At 41.3% G+C, this 21,382-nt stretch overlaps 1 protein-coding gene across 2 annotated transcripts; it reads right to left on the reverse strand.

Annotated features, from left to right (window-relative positions):
* Positions 1-932: 932 nt before the first annotated feature.
* On the reverse strand, positions 933-10,017 carry patl1 (PAT1 homolog 1, processing body mRNA decay factor). 2 transcript variants are annotated; one of them, XM_080836890.1, is made up of 18 exons: positions 9,933-10,017; positions 8,881-8,986; positions 8,379-8,767; positions 8,124-8,168; positions 7,761-7,961; positions 7,375-7,476; positions 6,999-7,085; positions 6,588-6,790; positions 6,136-6,280; positions 5,494-5,611; positions 5,044-5,141; positions 4,811-4,870; positions 4,524-4,669; positions 4,113-4,272; positions 3,814-3,939; positions 3,569-3,660; positions 3,293-3,442; positions 933-1,257 (listed from the first exon to the last, which is right to left on the reverse strand). In XM_080836890.1, the coding sequence occupies exons 1-18, from the start codon at positions 9,945-9,947 to the stop codon at positions 1,236-1,238; spliced, it is 2,265 nt and encodes a 754-aa protein (XP_080693016.1). In that variant the 5' UTR covers positions 9,948-10,017; the 3' UTR covers positions 933-1,235. The 2 variants fall into 2 exon arrangements, with proteins under 2 accessions (XP_080693016.1, XP_080693015.1); XM_080836889.1 differs by having other exon boundaries at positions 8,088-8,168.
* Between the last annotated feature and the right edge of the window lie 11,365 nt (positions 10,018-21,382).

Below are 21,382 nucleotides of genomic sequence, written 5' to 3' on the forward strand. Positions count from 1 at the left end.
TGTTCGAGTGTTTATTTAAAAGTACGGTAGCCGTAATGCTGCAAGCGGTTTTGACAGAGCGCCGTGTACCACACAAAATCGCTTCGAGGTCAGTAAGCACAACCAGAATGAATCCATATATAAGGCGCTCCAGATTAAAAGGCGCACTGTCGTTTTTTGAGAAAATTAAAGGCTTTTAAGTGCGCCTTATAGTCCGGAAAATACGGTACAAGTCATAGAAGTAGTAGTAGTAGTAGAAGTAGTAGTAATAATAATAGGGCTATTCACTGTTTACCAACCCTGCACAACATTCCACAAATGAACTCTTGGCAAGACACATCTGTTAATTAAAAAATCATACCAGGTGACTACCAGTTGAATCTGATCCAAGAGTGTGCAAAGCTTAAATCAAAGCAAAGGGGGGCTACTTTGAGGAATCTAAAATACAAAACATATTCTGGTTGTATTAATACACTGTATGTATGTTTACTGCATAAATCCATGTGTTCTTTCATAGCTTTGATGTATAGCTGCAGTATTAATCTACAATGTAGAACATAATACAAAATAATTGAATTAGAAGGTGTGCCTGGTACTGCAGATAAATAAAATACCACAAAGTGCTTAATCAACTAGGAGAGGTGAAATGGTTACAACTTGAAATGTGTTAATTTTGGTGAATACAAATTAGTTCTGATAGGTTATGAATTAATTTAGTAAAAGTCACTAGATAACACCGACATCCAAGCAGGCAACTTCAACCAAAAGAAAAAAAAATAAAATGTCTTTCAAAAATATGGTTGATGCAAGATACAAAGTACCAAGGAAGTAGAAAATAGCTTTAAGTTGGTTGTCTCTTGAGCCTTGTAGCGGTTTAATATAAAACTATGTGTACACAAATTCAATCCATGGAGAAAGCTTTTAAAAACATGGAAAGAAGCAGAAACACTGGATTTTAAACAATAGAAATAGTTTTTAATTTTTATGTTTTTGTCACAGGCATCAATGTTAACAAGATTTAAAAATGCTGATTCCACTTCATCACTCAACCTTCATGTACGCTCACTCACACATACATACATACATTCTGACACACCTATGTTAACACAAAGAAAAGAAAAAAGTGACAATAGTTTTTTTGGATTAAAATAAACCCTAATCCCTCCCTTGCCACTCAACGCATTCATTCACACATGAACACTTGGACACTAACAGTCAGCCTCTGAATAAAGGATTCTTGACGTCCAAAGTCATTTCTACCTGGATAATGCAGTGATCCTGGAACAGAAAGAAATAAAAGTTAAACTTAAGACCAAGACCAAGCCTATTTTAGCTACTGTACTGTACTACTAGTAAAAAGATCCCACAAACAGTTCAGCTACATTTTATGATTGCATCTCCCAACACAATATTGTACACTGCATGGTCACTGGAAGTACTCTGATCCAAGAAAGTCTAACCCATTCTACTTGGTGGCCCATTCTACTTGGACAACCACTTCACTGCTGAGCTATTCATGCTATTTCCACTTAAACTGACAGGGCAAGTGTTACGGGGCAGCAATTGGATGAACTAACCTACTGGCCTTGTATGGACAAAGTTGAAAGTCTACTGAGCTCTTCAGTATGACCCATTCTACTGCAAATGTTTCTCAATGTGCAATGCATGGGCATATACAGTTGCAATCAAAATTATTTAACCCCCATTGCACATTAGGTTTATTGGCAAAATATTAAATTTCTCAGCTGTTTGCAATAAACAAATTACACAATAATTATTTAAGTAGTTTAATGAAACTAATATAACAAAAGGTTTTATCCAAATTCAAAACAAAAAGCTACTTTTAATGAATTTACTGCAGTCTCAAAATGATTCAACCCCTTCATGACAAGCATCTTCAGTACTTAGTAGAGCACCCTTTGAAATGTTTCAATTCCCTGTATCAAGCATACCTGGTGCAACTAATCAAGGACTTCATTAGTTCAGGTGTGCTTGAGATAGAACACCTAAATACCTGGGCTGGCCAGTGGTTTGTTGAGAGTGACGTTTGATTGCATGTTAGGAAAAGTCAAAAGAATTGTCCAAAAAGTTCAGAGAAGAGATCATTGCCTTGAACAAACAAGGAAAAGGATACAAAAAGATAGCAAAAGCACTGAATGTCCCTAGAGATATAGTTGGAAGCATAGTTCACAAGTTCAAACTTGAAGGAACAGTGGCTCTCGAGTGACTGCAAAACACCTGCAGCAAGACTTGGTGGCAGCAGGCACTGAGGTTTCAATTTGCACAGTAAGGCGATTACTAAACACTGAAGGGTTCTATGCCCGGACTCCAAGACGCACACCACTAGTGACCCAAAAGCACAAGAAAAGTCGGCTCCAATATGCTGAAAACCATATAAATAAGCCACCAAAGTTTTGGAATTCTATTCTGTGGAGCGATGAGACAAAACTGGAACTTTTCTGGCCTATGGATCAGCAGTATGTCTGGAGGAAGAAGAATGAAGCATATGCTGAAAAGAACACCCCGCCTACAGTGAAGCATGGTGTTGGCTCATTGATGCTCTGGGGCTGCTTTTCTGCCTCTGGCACTGGAAACCTGCAGCGTGTGGAGGGCACGATGGATTCAGTCAAGTATCAGGAAATCTTAGGAAAAAACATCATGCCGTCTGTGATGAAGCTGAAGCTTGGGCGTCATTGGACCATCCAACAGGACAATGATCCCAAGCATACCTCAAAGTCCACCAAGGTTTGGTTTCAGAAGAAGAAATGTAAGATTCTAGAGTGGCCGTCACAGTCGCCTGACTTGAACCCCATCGGAAATCTCTGGCCATTGCCCATGAGGAATGGGCTAAGATTCCTCAGGATCTCTGTCAGAAGCTGGTGTCTGGCTATGCATGACGTTTGCAGCAGGTCATAACAGCAAAAGGGTGCTCTACTAAGTATTGGAGATGTTTGTCATGAAGGGGTTGAATAATTTTGAGACTGCAGTAAATTCATTAAAAGTAGCATTTTATGTTGAATTTGGATAAAACCTTTGTAATATTAGTTTCATTAAACTACTTCAACAATTATTGTGTAATTTGTTTATTGCAAACAGCTGAGAAATTGTATATTTTGCCAATAAACCTAATGTGCAATGGGGGTTGATTAATTTTGATTGCAACTGTATGTACTTTCATGCACCTTTTGGCAATTGGCATGCTAGAGTGTCCATTCACTTTGGCCATATTGTCTACAGGGTGAGAATTCAAATACAAACTGTGCCAAGCAGTGTTGTGTGTGCAAGAGAGAGAGGAGGCGGAGAGAATGCTCACTGTAATTTCTCCTGTAACAGCTCCAGCCTCTGGCGGTCTACGTAGCGAGAGAAGAGAGAGAGAAGGTTGGGAGGCGTGAAGAGAGGAGGGGAGAGCGATGAGGAGGGGACTTTCAACAGCTCTCGGGTCACAGAGAATACCAACTCTGTCCTATAAGAAGAAATAACAGCCAATATGAGCATATTACGGTGATAAAATTATGCAACACTTCACTACCATCATATCCCTTTAGCTGACAAATATCACTCACTCACTTACTCGCTCACATACACTTACCATCGGTTATCATCCATTAGTTGACAATTGGGATCCAAGCTCTGCATTCTCTCGCCTTCACTCAAAATTAGGTAGAGCAGTGTCACACCAAACTAAGGGCAAAAGGATGTGTTGGGGAAAGTAATAAAAAGAGAAACAAAGAAACCTCTGGTGAGAACCTCTTTCTGAACAAACAAAGTGACTACAAACACAATAAATGCTTGTTGCTTCAAACTAGGCCTTTCCCTTTCCAGTGGAGCAGGTACCTTATTTTGCAGTACTCTGGGGAGCTGACCCTCACTGCCTTGCAACTCTTGCAGGAGGTCTGTGAGGGCGGAACTGGACATGGACTGGATTACCATAGCAACTGGCTCAACCAACCAGCAAAGGACCTTGGGTAGGAGAGAGATTTTTTTGGCAAACCACCAAAAAACACTTATATTTAGTAGCATTGCAAACATAAACAGTTGATTACTTGAGTGCATGATCTCACAGAGGTATGAATTGTGCCGTTAGGCATTGTGTCCTAAAAACATTACTCTTTTCTCCCTGAAAGACTTCATACCTGATCCTGCTTGTCTTTCTTTGCCAGGCCTGGCAGATTTCGAGCAATGCCCATGAGAACAGCAGCAGCCTGTGGTGGGGGCAGGAAGGGGAGGAGCCTGGACATAAGGCGTTTCCCCTTTCTCACTGACATGATCATGAGGCACTGTTCATCACTCACTCTGGGGACAAGAGAGAAGACAACTCTGGATGTTAAATGTGGGTTACAAGCAAGAATGTGTAGTTCCGTTTTTAAAACGTATTTCCCCCCTTACATGTTTTTTTTCATTGAGAGGTAATACATTTAATTGTTTTTAAGACAAGATGCATGTTAGCCTTCAGCACGGAAAGTATACAAATTATTCTAGAAACTATAGTCATAAAAGGAGCATACGACTTCTCTACACTCAATCTGCCCTTCCTTACGCCTCACCTGTCATCCCACTCCTTTTCTTTGAGGGAGTTGTAAAGCTGCAGTGTGTGGGTCTTGTGCTGATCCAACAGGGCCTCTCTCTGCTCCTCGGGCGTTTGCAGGAATTTCTTTTCAAAGTCCTGGACTTCCAGCAACAGACTGTACACCTAAGGTCACAACAGGCAGTCGGTCAGGAGAGGTCAAGGGTCACTGATACTGTGAGCAAATGTGAAGTAGCCTAAACAAAACAAACATCATGAATGGTTCCTATGCCGGAGAACCAAGGAAAAATACATCTAGGAACTCACCTTTTCCACAGTGTAGAGAATCTGCCGTCTCTTGTTCCACACCTGCTTTTCCCTCTTCTCCTGTTCATGTTGAAACAGAGATGTAGAACATCAAAACCACAGCGGACCACTCGCTGGATTAGACTGGTCTGTTTTATAAATTTAGGGAAAGACACCCCTTTATCCCTCATCTGTTTTGGCACATAAGACAACAACAGTGAATTTTGGAGTTTGGAAAGGATTATGGAACCAACCTCATCATCAGTGCGAGTTGTCACCACTGCATCAATCATTTTCCTGGGATTATTCACACTTGAGACGGTGAGCTTTCCAAGGGAGCCAGCAAACTGAACTGTGAAAAAGAAAAAACACATCCAGTCTCAGTGGATCATTGTCATGACCTTATTCATAATAATAACAATAATGAGTGCTTCGATGATAGGTTTATTTTATTATCTAAACTATGATAATGTCGATAGCTCTTTGCTTTTTCACTTTCGGTAATAGGTAACAAGACCTAAATCTGTATTCTGGCAACTTGCCATAAAAAGGCCATCTCTGGCTGCAGCTAGGCTGACACAGTGGCTATGTATGACATAGGATCCCATTCCCCTGCATTTCTATTACAATTAAATGACCTCTGCATTTCTTATATCCTGCTAGCAAAGCTACAACAGTGCTAATGGGATACCCCTGATAGTTACCTGGGCGGTAAGTCTGCTCAAATTTGGCCACCTGAGGGGTAATAAGTTTGGTGGTGGGCTCCTTCCTGATACAGTCTTTGTCTCTCTCCAAACGCTTTTCCATCTTCTCATAATAGTTCTACACAGGAAAAAAAGGTAATCTCCAAAACACATAGGAAACCAAGCAGCTGTTGTCCAATTAACAAAATAGCCTAGCAATGACATACTGTTCATTACATTTAATCTAAATAGTATAAAAATGTCAAGACGGAATCCATTTCAGACTCACAGGCACCACGGTATCTTCTACGAATTTTGGTTTGGACAGTCTGCCCATGAAGCAACGCAGACCACCGTTGCCAAGATACCAACAACCAACTTAATAGTTCAAATAGAATTGTGGGATTTGAAGGCAGTTAAGGATGCATGAATGCTGCCTTAAAAAGTTATGTCAAACGAAGGGGTCTTTATAAAATATCTGATTCCCCATCAATGCAGATTTTTTCTTTCCGTTTCAGACAGATCTGGTGACATTTGAGATCCCCAACATAAACATAGAACATAAATGTTTAACTACCCCCCCCCCCCCCCCCCCCAATAAATCTGTGGACCACAAGAGGTGACACACTGAAGCTAGAGCTGAATAATGCTGGCAGTTCCTACCTGATAGTAGTAGTCATCCAGGTAAGGATCAGTGCTCTGGAGCTGCATCATCTGGATGCGTGCCACCCAGTCCTTCTCCTTCTGCGTCATCAGGTTACTGTAAGGATCCCTGCTGCGCCGATCCCCTACTCTGCCACCACGGTCACTGAGACACACATTCAAACATAAGTATCCTAGAAGATGAAATGCTGGAAGGATAGGAATCCTGATTTATACATACATTTAATAATGCAGGCAGCCTCTACCAAGTATTTTGAAAGGGGACATTTTTTACACAGAAACAGTAGGTATAGATAGATACATCTTGAATGCAAATGGGGTGCTGATCATCAGTGTAGTTTTTACCAGCAAACCTAAAATAAGACCTGAATGTGGAGCAAGTCGTGTCCCAAACTCTTTCAAAGTATAATTTGTCCCAACTCTCACCCACATGCTATAGCATGGATACTAACCCCCGGCTCTGCATCCTCTGCGTAAGCATCCTACGATGCTGAGGGTGGAGGTGTGTAGTGTTGTGCCGGATGGGGTTGTGGTTAGGAGGGGCAGTGTGAAGTCCCAATCTGGGAGGAGGCTGGCTGAAAAAAGGTCTAAAACCCACACTCCCACCTGGCAACATGGGCGGGGGACCAGGGCCACCTCGAGGAAATGGGCCCATCTGGAGAACAGGTAGAAGAAAGGATTAAAAACAATGTGCACCAACACATATACTTGAGTAAAGAGTACCTTGACAAACTTGATTTATGTCCATTATAGATTTACAACATTCACACATTTTTATGCAGGTGGTGGAGGGGTGATATTTGTTTGTAGTTTGTACGTTTTTGTGCCATTCATGTCATTCCACTTGTGTGGGCCTAACATACCTGAGAGTTGAGCAGTTGGGCCCGCTGGATCTGAGAGAGAATCGGTCCCACCCCAGCAGGAAATGGAGGCCGACACAGAGGAGAGTTCTGAAAGGACGCAGAGACCATAAGGAAAGACACAAAAAAAAAAACGCACCACAAACCAAAGATGATAAAATATGAGGCAGGAATGAAAAAGTGTTCTTTGTGGTCTATGTAAATGTTTCACCTCCTTTCATGTTCATGACAAAGATGAACAACTACACATCAACTAAGCCCATGCATCGCCACCTACCAGCAAGGGCAAACTAACTAGTAGACCTAACAGAGGAGGTAAAAGGACAGGAAGGAGGGAAGACAGGAGAGAAAAAGGACGCACCCCTCCGGGGCAACTCACAGCGATGTTGAGAAGGGTGTTAGGAGAGAGGCGCTCAGGGAAGGGAGGGGGGTAGCGGTGCTGGACTGAAGCTTGTACATGAACCGCAGTAGGGCAATGGATCTGAAGGGAGAAAACAGGACTGTAGCTACTACTGTCTACCACCAACCAAGACAGACATAAGAGGAAATCAGCAATATCACAAAACAACCTCAGCATGGACATACATATTTGCTCTGATGATACACAAAACTAACATGAGCTACTGATACATAGACTAACAGATTACACCAGTTTGGAAACATGTAGAAGGAGTGGTTATAGAACAAGGTCAAATATACATCTGCAAAATGCAAGATGGCATCATTGGATCATCAAGCAAACCACAGAGGAGAAAACTGACTTACCTGCTGGTTGAAGGCATGACTGAGTGGCTGTTTGGGAGGGGTTCCAATCGGCACCGCCCTCACAGGAGGGCTACCAATGATCGGTGAAGAGGAGCGGGGTGGTGGGACCCTCTCTGATAGGTCTAAACAATCTTCAGCCCTGATTGTAGGGGGTCTCTTTGGTAGCCCCACCTCCTTAATGATGGACATCAGTGGGCTGTCCTATATGGAAAAACAAGCAATGAAATGATGATATTCTGAGGACTACAATACTGTACAAGTCAGCCAACGCAATAACTCAGCAAAACCGCTGTATTTTGCTAAACAGGTTGAATTTCTAGACTGTACCTCCATGTGAGTGACCAGTCCAGGAGAAATACTCACAGGTCCAAATCCCATGCTGTTCTCCCATATATTGTGAGAATTCATCTAAGGAAGAGAGGCAGAGTTAGTTCATGAGATATACCTATCCAACGACCCACTCAGCCAGTCAGAAAAACTTTTTTACAGGTAGTCTTTATATTTATGGCTTTTAAATACAGCCACTGAGTGCACACAATCATATCTATAGATAAAACATACATATCCATGTAATTCCATAAACATGAACGCTGGATTCCACACCATGGAAACATTCACCTGTGGCAAGGGGGGTGGCCCTCTGTGCAGGATGTGTTGGTGTTGCTGGTAGCTCAGCAGCGAAGCCTGGAGCGAAGCGGAAAGACCGTGGGCGTGAGGCATGGGTGGGAAGCATGATCGGTCTGGTTCTGCAGCGCCCACTCCAGCAATGGCAGGATCTGACCCCAGGAGTAGACGAGTCAAGGATTCAGCCAGATCCCCACCACCCCGCTCTTCCAAGCCTGGGGGCGGCAGTGTGGAAGCGGAGGGACGGGGCAAAGAGGAGGGGTGCGGAACACTCCCCGCCGGAGGTGGTAGTGAGGCACAAGACGCATCTCCCCCAGCCAGCAAATCCCGCACCCCCTCGTCTAGCTGTGCCAGGCGAGCATGCTCCTCCTGCCAGTCATCATCTGAAACCAAATCTCAATCATTATGTAATCAGACAAAAAAACATCATGACAAGTTTCTTTCCCTTTCCCAAAAAATGGAAGCACACCAAATAGTCTCACAACTCTGGACTCACCAACAGCACCGGCTCCGAATGTGTCATCATTGAACTGGTCGATGTCATTGTCCCCCTCTACCTGCCCTTCCTCTTCCTCCTCCAGGGTACAATCTTCATCCAGAGACTGAGATTGATTCAGGTGGAGAGGGATAGAAGACACATCAAAATATAATGCTGACTGTCACCGTACAGTAACGAAGGGCATGAACAAAAATATGTGAAGGAGACTTCATTTATTAATACTTAATCCAAGCCTTACAGACAAGATTCAACATTCGGCAAACATATGAGCTGTCGCTAAAACCAGTAATCATTAAAAAAAATAGTATTGGGGTAAGAACATCGAATCAAGATAGAGGTCTGTGGGTTGTATTGAACAGGTTGCATTTCGCGCGTTTAACCTAGCGCTAATACTGGCAGTTAAGCAATCACTGTGGCTGGCTGTTTCATTTACTCGGCTACTCGGTCATGGAAAACAGCTAACGTGGCTAACTGTCTGCCCTATTTTGGGGCTGCTTCATTGAGGAATAGGCCATGTTTAAACTAGTATGTGCACACACTGACGAAAAGCTACAACACGAACACCACAATCAGTGTTGGCTTTCAAAATCGAAATGAATCTACGTGGCGACAGTGGGTTAGTTTGCTTATATATAGAGTGCATTGGGTAGATAGCTCGCTAGTATGCAACAGAGATAGCTAGCTAGCTAACTAAGCAATTGACGTAACACCAGAAGCATTTCTACCCTTGACCATTCATGTCGACGAAAATGTCTATGGGTTACAGATGGTCCAAAAACAAAGCTGCACAGGATTTCATGCTACCAATAAGTACCGTTATTAATTCCTAGTTGCCCCAGGCCTGCAACCCATGTACGGATAGGGTGACAAGGACTGGTGCTCAAAGGCCGCACGCAACGTTAGGAATTTTACAGCCAGCTAGCTGTGAGCAGCGGTAAACAAAGACTAAACCCTACAAAAATGAACCCAGTCATTTTCCCACGTATTTTGTTGAGAAGCGGACATATGTAGTTTTAAAGATTATGAAGAGTGCAATAAATTGAGGTTACCTGAAATCGGAACATGTATCCTCGCTGAGCCTGTTAAAGGTAGCTAGATTTACCCTATATCACAACTGAGAGCGGCGCGCAAATTACGCAGCAAAGAGGCTGTCGTGAACGCGCTATTGGTGACGAGCATGCAGGGAAGAAATGCTGGTCTTGATGAAAGAGGATTCATAACATGTTTTCTTATTTATTGTAATACAAATATTTAAGGCATTTATTATTGGAAAACATATGCGACTTCATAGCCATCGAAACTTTTCAAACATTTATGCCTAAAACATTTGCTATATATAGCTAAGACTTAATGAAAAAGTAAACATTTCGAATTTGTCTTGTACTGGGTAGACAGCATTCATAGACATACATATACATGAATATGTCTATATGACAGCCCTGGTCAAAGTAACCCATGCGATTCTGGGAAGTAGCCTATAAATGGTGTACGCCAATTAAACGCAATTTGCAGCTTTTTACAATTATGGTGACAAATGATGGTCACCAAATTAAAACATGCATTTAAGGGAGAATTTCATTTAATCCAGGTGATTGTTCTTGCTACACGAAAAGGCAATGGACAGCACAATAATAAAGAGTCACATGTTGATGTATTATATTTTTAAATATGGATTACAGATAAGTTTATATTGTATTTTGAGGTAGGACTACTTAAGACGAAATTGGTGCAATTAAAAAAATGTCAACAGCAGAGGGCCCCAAAACAAAGAGAGTCTGCCACTATCATGTACTGATCACTCTACAAAAGGACTGGGGCATGACAGGATAACAGGATTTCACCTAAACGTATCTAACACATACTCAAGCTAACGTGGAAGGATTGGTACTATTGTTGTATGAGCTCTAATGCCAGTCACAATACTCTGGAGCAAACTGGAATTAGCCTACCTTTGCAGATTTTGTGATTCATTCTCCTCACTGTCATCCTTTTTCAGTCATAACCAAGACAACATGTTAAGTTCGTTGTGGTAGTGGTTAGGGGGCCTCACATTGCCCCGACCTCTCAACGTCATATGCATATGTATCTCTGTAAAATATTGGTAACCACTGTCACTGCTGTCATTTTATTTAACAGTACATTACCGTACAATCTTTTCTTTTTTTCAAAATGTGTTTATTGGATTTTCTTTTTGTCCCCTTCCTTTCAAGGAAGAACAAGTTACAAATACAGTAAACATAAGAAACAAGGTACCTGACAAAAAATGTAATAAATAATGATACAAATAAAACAGATTATATAAAATGAACACTCAAACTCGGATGGCACGTTCATTTGTACATTGGCAATGGGTATTTAGACAGTTGTTTGCTCATCGATTGTACAGGGGTAATGTCTGTATGGTCACTTTAGAGCCCTAAGAAATTGAGGGCCCTTTACAAAGTCCAAGAAGGAAGTCCACATTTCTTCAAACAGTGCATATTTTCCTCTCAGTGAATAGTTATTTTTTCCATGGCTATAACTTGTACCATGTCCTCTAGCCACCTTTTGGTAGTTGGCCTCTGTATAGATTTCCAACACTTCGCAATAGTCCGTCTGGCTTGTAGTAGGCTTAAGGTAACCATCTTTCTGTTAGCTCTGCTGAGATTAATGTCCTTTGGTATGAGTCCTAAAACGCACATTCTTGGGCACATAGGAAGAGTCACCTATGATGTATTTGAGAGTGTCTCAACAACCTCACTCCAAAATTCTTGTATTTTTGAACAGGACCATAAACAATGGAAGAGTGTCCCTTAATGCATTTCACATTTAATACATACATCAGGAATATTCTCATTGAAATGATTCAAAAGCCCAGGAGTGATATACAGCCTCATGGACCATTTATACTGCAACAGTCTGAAACCTGAATTAGATGTATGTGTTTGTGATAGGGTACAAATATTTTGCCATTCAGACCCAGTTATCTCCTCCCCTAAATCTGCGTACCAAGCAAGTCTCTTGTCCTCTGATGTCTCTGGTGACCCAGATGACAAAATCTTATAAAAGATGGAAATAAGTCTTCTCTGGCGAGGGCTTATCAAAAAAATTCTACTGCTGAGAGGTCAGGTATTGAGAGCTTTTTTGGGTCTTTTAGGTATTTGAAGAAATGTTTAGCAGGTATGTATTGTTTTCTGATATCTTCAAATGGCATGACAGAGATCTGCTATTTGGCCAATACCTTTGTCTGCCCATAGTTTAAATCCCTTGTCTTTTGCCCCTGGGTGAAAATTGTTGTTTCCCCAAATGGGTATTACCGTACAATCTATCACAGTACTGTACTGTTAATATGCAGTGGTCGCAATGTCACTACTGTTCTCCTCCACACTACTTGACTGAATAAAATGTGAGGTTTACAGTGCAGTACTGTAGCTATACTGCCAGTAATATATTTCTACTATGTTCCTTTTGTAATCAATATTAACAGTTTCTAATTGTATATACCTATTGTAAATAGACATTTTCTATAAAGAAGTATTTTAATCAATCTGGCCCAATACTAAGTTCTTAGTGGTGTTGGTTGAAGCCTATGCAAAACCGTTAAAAGTGGCAGAAAGAAGGATGTAGGATGTAAGGATGTAAAAAAGTAGGCCTACTTTTAATAATTGTAAAATTTTAATTCATTGATAGTCAGCAGATATTAATCATTAGACACATTTTAAACAATGGTTGATCATTCATAGTTGGAATTTTCAATTTCAATCAACAATCCGCAAAAAGGACCTGTGATGAGTGTATTGTGTGTTAAATAGAAACTTTTCCCCAGATCTTGATTTTGTATATTTAATTGAGTTGGATAAGAAGAGTACATTACAATATACTTGTACTGCTGTCATTTGTCATGTCCCAGTCTGGTTTTCCTCATCGTTGGTATTACCATTGCTGCCCTTTACAAGAGCATTAAAGAAATAAATCTGTAATCTTGAATACGATTTAATAAAAACAAGTAATGGATCTAGGTTTAATGAGCTTCTACCAAATGTTGAACACTGATATTCATAATAGCTTCACATACATATAGATACCCACATATTTATCATTGACATAAACTCAAACCACTTGAAGATGTGTCAGTGAGCATCTGTGACACAGAGAGAAGGGATAAGATGTGTCAGTGAGCATCTGTGACACAGAGAGAAGGGATACGATGTGTCAGTGAGCATCTGTGACACAGAGAGAAGGGAAAAGATGTGTCAGTGAGCATCTGTGACACAGAGAGAAGGGATAAGATGTGTCAGTGAGCATCTGTGACACAGAGAGAAGGGAAAAGATGTGTCAGTGAGCATCTGTGACACAGAGAGAAGGGATAAGATGTGTCAGTGAGCATCTGTGACACAGAGAGAAGGGAGAGAAACAGAGAGTGAGGTTAAGATTGTGCGTTCACCATTTCTCCATCATGGTTACATATACAGGGAGGAGGAAGCAGAGAATGTCTATGGCAATTTGGAGAACAGAGCTCTAGATAATACTTACCACACCCTCAATCTCAACACAAACCTATTCAGAAAGAAATGAGATTGGTGATGACATTGCTGTAGAAGTTCACGTTTTATTTTTGTTTATGTACCAGACTTATATATAACGATATATAAACAGACTTATGTTGCGTACATGTATAGACAAACCAAAGTACACAGCCAGTAGGAAAATATGAAAAATACTAAAAACTGACAGAGAACACTGGAGAAGGCCATGCTTCGGTGTGAAAGAGGGTAAGCCCCATCTCTCTGAGTGGTCCATCAGGTACCAGACCATCATAGCTTTGTTTTGGTTTTGGTTTGGTTTTGACTCACACATATCTTAGTTACTGCCCTACCTTCCGTCATTTTAGTATATCCCACGTTTCACATCTGAGAGAGTTGCTGGCACGTAATACTTAATTCATAGTTATTTCAGTTCCTTGGAGACCTCTGCAATCGGGCAACAACAGTGCCACATTCAGTGTCTTCGTGAGACCATTGACTCAAATGTAAAATACAAGAGTTCATTTTCTAGAGTCAATTCCTTTACTGGTGTTATAATCATTGCAAATGATGTGCTCAATAGCTCATTTAAATGTTGGGTAATGCTGCGGCTATCTGTCTGCGGTTTAGATTGATGACAGTTTTACCACCAGACACTGTCCAGTCACTACCAATAACAAGAGACTTTAACCTCACCATAGTTCTTTGGCCCAGTTTTTTTGTTTGATACAATGGCACCTAATGTGTACATGAATAATGTGTTTCCGCTGTAATTTGGTTATATCATTTAAAATAATGTGTGGAATGACCTTCTTGTTCTGCACAGTGGATCTGTGAACGCAACCCTTACTAAAAAAGTTATCTTTTTAAGTTTATTTATTCAACAACAACAAGCTTGTCGGGCTGACCCACTTCCTTGGCAGGCCAAAGAGAGGCATGGGCCCACTCTCAAAGAGAGAGAGCCTGGGCCTCCTCCCAGACTGCAGCAGACAGGAGAGAAGCAAAATAAAACACATCACACAAGGTTTATTTAGAAAGAAGTTAGCGTTCCCTGACGCCAAAACACTTTGTCAGCAGGGATAAACATGTGGTGGGTGTCTGACATCCAAGGTTATCTTACTATGCTTTTTGCCATGCAAGGATGTCAGTTTTACACAAGGCCGAACAAGCACGGTTCGACTCTTCTTATCACTTCTGACCCAAACATGGACAAAAGGTTCCTTCTTGTGGCGTCAACACCTAATTATCTAAGTTGCACACACACAGAAAAGCCATGTTCCTGCTAACATAAGCACATGATTCATACAAGGTATTTATTTATACAAGGCACTTGATTAATACATTCTTTAGTCATTAACAGTGTTAAGAAATGAATTCTATCATTTTTTTTAATGCACTCTCCTGCATCACAGTCAAATTTGTTCTCAAGTCAAGAGATCATAAGATTTGGTTTGATTCTTTTTTAGTTCCAACATTTTGATGGCTCTGTAACCAATTAAGGACTAACATCCAAAAAACTGTATACTGGCATACACCTGAGATTGCATGTTCCCTCTCTCTAGAGTACCACCCACCCACTGATGCCATTGGGCACTTAGCCCTTAACCTCACAGTTTGTTTCTGAGTAGTTTACAGAATGTCAGGTCCATTATATTTTGAGATATTTAATAAAGCTTCTCAAACATTTGATTCCACTAGATTTAATGTATTTTGAATTATTATTATTCAAATGTGTACCACGCCCACAGGGACAAAACTGTTTCATTGTAAATCCTGCACCATACTTTATATTATCTGCATATAGCTTTTGCTGTGTTGTTCTACTTTCATTTTCAAGCCGTTCGTTTAACACAATTTCTTATGGCATAGAAAACTAATATCTTGTAAGCTTCTTGAATAAATGTCCAGACATATTTGTCATGTATCGGTGGAGATGCTGTCTATTTCTACTATTAATTCCTCCGATGCCTGTCTAACCAAGAACACCCAAATGCAAAACTAACTTGGTTGATCAAACTGAATATAGATATTTACCATACACAATTCACAAAACATCCAGAACTTAAAATGTTTAAAGAAGTTGTATGAGACACAGAAAAGAGCTTTGGTTCATCTTCATAGAAAACCCTATGTAAAATTCCGAAGGTTATTTGGCACAGGGACAACAGATCATTTGTTTAATTTCACTCTTCACAGTATTCAATGATTACATGGGGAGGAGTTCAGCCACACTGCATACTGACAACTTTTATGATATGTACAAAGTTCAGTGGAATATTTCTCCCACATTTTGTGGCTTTGCTGTTGGTCTTACATACAGAGATACAGACAAGATATTTCCCCAAGAGAAGGTAAGAAAAGTAGGTTTGTGAAATAATTTCTTAATTGCAGCCTGTTCATAGAATGTGATAAACACACAACTGCTGCTGATTGTTATTAGTATAGTTTTGCTCTCTGCACTACTCTCTAATCATGTATGTAATATGTTTATAGAAGACAATGGTACAATTGCAAAGTAAGCATGGTGCAAAGCTACATACCCTTGAAGAGTTGCGGAAATCAGGATTTGGGCGACCTTCTCCAAGACATGGCTTAAAGCTCCTCTACTGGTTTGTCAACAACTGTTTGGAGTTAGATTTCCATGACAACATGTTAGCACAATGCCACCCAGAGAGAGGGGACTATGGCTTCCACCACTTTGGCAACTTTGAGGGAATTCTCCCTTTACTTGCACCTAACTCAAGAGAGACATACTATGATGTTGGCAATCTAAATCCAGAGCGGTATCCCGAAGCTTTGGATCTTCCCAATTATGTGAGAGAGAAGTATGGGGTGGCACGCAACTACCAAGAGAGCAACAAAGATCGCATCATTATAAGATACAAGTTCCCCAATTTGATACTGAAAGTGTACATCACACAACACCATGCTGAGGGCTTTGATGTAGACCACACTCACCTCTTGAGCTGCAACCTAATAGAAAACATTAAACACCCTGATCTGGATCTAGGGACCTTCCTAATACAGACTGGATTCACCACAAGCCTGAGATTTCTTCCTGCTCTCTATGACTTCATCAACCCTACCCAGCATCTGGATAGCATCACAGAGAATAGGCCCCAGTCTATGCCATACCAGAGGGAGAACATCCAGGACCCTGAACAGGGCCTGTCCCTCCCTGCTCCAAGACACACTCGAAAATTATGCATTCTGGGAGGCATATTTTCACTGATTTTGCTGGTCATTGTTATTGTTGCTGTTTTGTACTTTCTGGGCATATTTTAGCAAGAGGGCATTAAACAGGCACATGACTAATTAAGACTGATTTAATCCTTTTATGGGTAGTGTTCAATGTTATTAACAACACATATAGAGGCCATTGGTGTATATATCTATGCCCATAACCAATGCATAACCGAGATTATTAACTAAAACTTGATGTAAAAATGTCTCTGATGGTACGTGTTTTTTTTTCCTAGAACACACTGGAAATAGTGCTGCACCAATAGTGAACTAGCCTGACGATGTCATACTCATAATTCTAGTCAGAATATGAGTCTGATACTGAACTATTGGGCTGTGATTATGGGGCGTGTTTCAACGAACCAGGCCTCCAACGAAATGCCTCCGCTCAATTGGATACCTAGAACCAATCAGAGCAACGTAGTATGACCATCTGATATATTAAAACTTTAACCTGATCCCGTAGGAAGGACGGCAAAAACATCTTTTCCATTGACAAATGCCTTGATCGCGTTTCTCTGTTCCTCTTTCAAAATGAATGCGCTGTCAATATCTGTTGAGATATGCCTGCTCACGTTACTAATTAGCAGCAAGGATTTGTGGTGTAAGCGTTAGCAATGACCTAAAAATAATGGTCTAGAGCGCTTCAGTTAAGACATACAATCCTCGGCAACATTCGTGTTGCACATATACAACTAACCGAGTCAATGTAGACATAAAAAAGTTGTGTAGATAGCATAATTTACATAAAATATGTCCCACTTACAAGCCGGATATGCCGCCATCTTGAGAGGATTTCGAATCTACCGCTTGATCATCTGTCCATCATCGTATAAAGCCCGCCCTGACAATTTGATTGGTCCGGCTTTATCCGTCCGATGAAACTCTCTCCCAACTAGCTCAGAGCCAGACCAAATCTCCCTGACCAAAAATGTTGTGAGCGGGGTTTGGGCTGGTATCCAGGCTAATAGTGAACCAATGAATATCACACAATACAGTTAAAGGAAGAGTCTGCAATTCTGGAGAGAGAACACCCCTCTTGTCAGTGCTCTTGAAGCAAAGTGATGAATGGCTAGAATGAAATATGTCCCAGGCCGAGCGACTCTGTTTGTTTTCCATTTCCAGAGCCAGAACTGAGTGTTTTTGAGCGCACACACTGAACAGACAGCTGGAGTACCCTGAGGAGCGAGCGATTGATGGAATTAGACAAAAAGTGAACTACTCCGCCTTTAGGTGATTTTCATTAAGCAGTAGCCTACATCATGTGCTCATTATGCAATGTTAGGAATTACACACACCCACTGCTACCAGTAGAGTGCAGCAATATCCTGTAAATATAGCTGCAGGCAGTGATGAGGGGGCCAAGCAGCCCATGTCAAGAACATGGCTGTATGTACTCAAGTTTCATGTCAATTGACCAAAGATAGGCTGAGATGTGAGCCCACTTACTGTTTGGTAGCTTCGCTGAAAAATGCATATAGATACCCTACATGAGGCTTTGTCTCATGATCATCTGTGCACATTTTGTAAGATTAAAAAAAATAATTTAGTCAGTGAAAAATCTGACAATATTGACGGAAAATCCAATATGACTGAAATTGACCTTATATGGTGCATTGAACTTTGCTTGATCCAACTGAACTTTGTACATATGATAAAACAATATCATAAGTTGTCAGTATGCAGTGTGTGCTGAACTCCCTATTTATTCACTGAATGAACAATGTGAAGAGTTAATAACAAATTATCCACCAAATTCTATATGGATACTTAAATGATTTGACGACAGAGATGTTTTATGGCATATCTGTTGTGCCTGTGCCAAACAACCTTCAGAATTTCACATTGGTGGCACTACACCACTAAAAGTGTTGACATGACAATTGGTGAAAATAATGAGGAGACTGTCCCAAATGTACCATGCGGCTGTAGGAGCTGCCATAGAGACCAATGGCAGAACATCGTGAAGAAAAGGTAGAAACACAATAGGTGCCTATGCAGCTTTTCAACCCGCCGAACGCAGAGTTCCAATTAGGAGTCATTATATTGCCTCAGTCCATGTGTCTCATTAAGCAAAGTCAGGGATCTAGATTAATCAAATGCAAAGAACCACACCAGTATTTGCTTGATTTGGCAGAAATGCACTATCCTGGGCCTAGTTTCCCGAACGCTAAAAAGGACTTGAAATCGGTCGTAAGAGGGATCCTTGCAGAGCGGAATCCCGACGCCGCACTTACGGCTATGATGAGTCTACGATGTCGCCAAAATCCACGTAGGCCGTTAAGATACGTCGTTATCGGGAAACGAGGCCCTGACCTTGTTCCTAGAACAATTCTTATCAGAAACATGCAACAGTCTGTCATGGACTTCAGAAGACACAAAGGATGCAGTGGTCATGACCAATTTATTTAGGAAAATAAGGGCAAAAAAAGAAACACAGGACTCTAAAACACAAAAGATCTTAAGTCGAAAACCGGAAAAGCACAGAAGATAATGTCCATTAACAAAAACACAGATGACAATATTAAAGCTATGGAAAAAAACAAATAATCATGTGAGACCGGAGCGCTGCACGGAAATATATGGGGGCGCAGGAGAGAACTGAACTGAAAACAATAAATCAGAACGACCTGCATGGGGGTCGCGGAATTGAGGCTCTAAAGTGATATGGAAATCACTGGTCCGAAACAGGAGAGGCGTGAGAGGGAACGAAGGAACAGAGCTACATGGGAGCCCCGGAATGGAGGTTTGTTGATGTGGAAATCAACTGGTCCGAAGCCAAAGTCTGTGTAAGTCAGTAGCGATACGTAGTCCGAAGAGGAGTGAAGGGAGTGAGGAGGTTATATGGTATAAGTGACAGGTGCATGTGATTGTGCAATCAGGAGATTAGGAAGGTAACAGGTGAGTGTGATTCGTTTTCAGGTGATTTGTGAATGTAGCGGACGGACTTAGGCTGCACTCAGACGTGTCCGTTGATCCGGCAAGGTTCACTTTGAATGAGGTGACGTCATCCTTTGCCGAACCAAATTGTGGCTCCGTTGGGCTCCGTTGTGTTGCGTTACATGCATTGCTTGCGGCAAGAGTTGAAAATGTTTTCAACTTTTCGAGAGGCAACACATGCATCAGCCAATCAAATCGCCTTTCATGCATAACTGACAGCACAGGCTCTAGCCAATCAGATCGTGTTTATGATCAAGTCTAAAGAGCGGGAAGCAAAAAAAAAAGATGGCGAACCAAATTCCGTAGATGGTCGTATTTGTACCTATAAGTTGTTTGTTTGACTTTTTTTTGCTTAGACATTGAAAAATGTTCAACTCTTGCTGCAAGCAATGCATGAAACGAAACGCAAAAGAACCAAATGGAGCCACAATTCAGTTCGGCAAAGGATGACGTCGCCCCATTCAAAGTGAATGGGGATGCGTCAACCTAGCCGGATCAACGCATTCCGACGCAAAAGTGTGAATGCTCTGTCACACGTACACGTGGGAATGCGCTGTTCCGTCAAGGTTGACGGATCCCCATTCACTTAGAATAGGGTGACGTCATCCTTTGCCGAACTGAATTGTGGCTCCGTTGGGTTCAGCTGCGTTGTGTTTCATGCGTTGCTTGCGGCAAGAGTTGAAAAATGTTCAACATTTCGAGAGGCAACACATGCACCGGCTAATCAAATTGCCTTTCATGCATAACTGACAGCACAGGTGCTAGCCAATCAGATCACGTTTATGCTCACGTCTTAAGAGCGGGAAGTTAAAAAAGATGGCGAACCAACTCCGTAGATGGTCGTATTTGTACCTAAAAGTTGTTTGTTTGACTTTTTTTTGCTTTACATTTTTTAAAGGTACAGAGAAATAGATACTGCAATGTAAAGCCCCTTTATTTTAACTGAAAAATACGTCTGATAGCATTTGCTAGTTGTCTGAGCCACCTATCAAATGTTAGCATGCTACTACTCACAAGGTAATAAGCTTGCTAGTGGCGTGATTGGTTTGTTGACCTGTCAATCTCACTATAACGTCTCTGTGATCAACACAACCCCATGCGCCAGACTCCTCCTCCCTCATCTGCTGGATCAACGTATTGCAACGCACGTTCTGAGTGGGGCATGAGTGAGTTGAAGTCCAGGGGGGCGTGGCCGGAGCTGGGTTCAGCTCAGACATGACACCGTCTGCATTCCTGTTAACAAGGAGAAGCTAAATTGTTTGCATGATTGCTTTATTTATGCTGATAAAAGCATAAACTTTTCAAACCTAAGGCAAAATAGCCCCTTAATGCCTCTTTGATACCTCTGAAGGCACATTGGACAGGGATATTTTTCACAAGCCTTGAACAAGGCACCTTCTATTGTAACATAATCTGCTGTGACCACCAAGACTTTTCTGTCATGCACAGGAAATGAGATGTGGTTTTCTAACGGTGCTCTAGCTGAGACCAGGCTACTCTTCTAACCCTGTTGCTCTAGAAGTACATATGTTCACAGGGAGGATGAGCAGAGCAATAAGCTTCAGTATGAGGCAGTAACAAACTCTAACAGAAACGCATCCATGCAGAGCAATGTCCTTCAGCATGAGGCCGTAACAAACTCTCACAGAAACGCATCCATGCATACAGCACAGAGTCTTCCTGAACTTTAAGTTTGAATACATGTTTGACAGCAATATTCAGTTAGCCTTGTGTTACTGACCTGACTGGTTCTTAAATCACTGAAATATCTCAGAGTACTGAACTTCCGTTCCTAGTTCTTCATTTGTAGATTG

This window comes from Sprattus sprattus (assembly GCF_963457725.1).
Source record: "Sprattus sprattus genome assembly, chromosome: 4".
Classification (NCBI taxonomy): domain Eukaryota; kingdom Metazoa; phylum Chordata; class Actinopteri; order Clupeiformes; family Clupeidae; genus Sprattus; species Sprattus sprattus.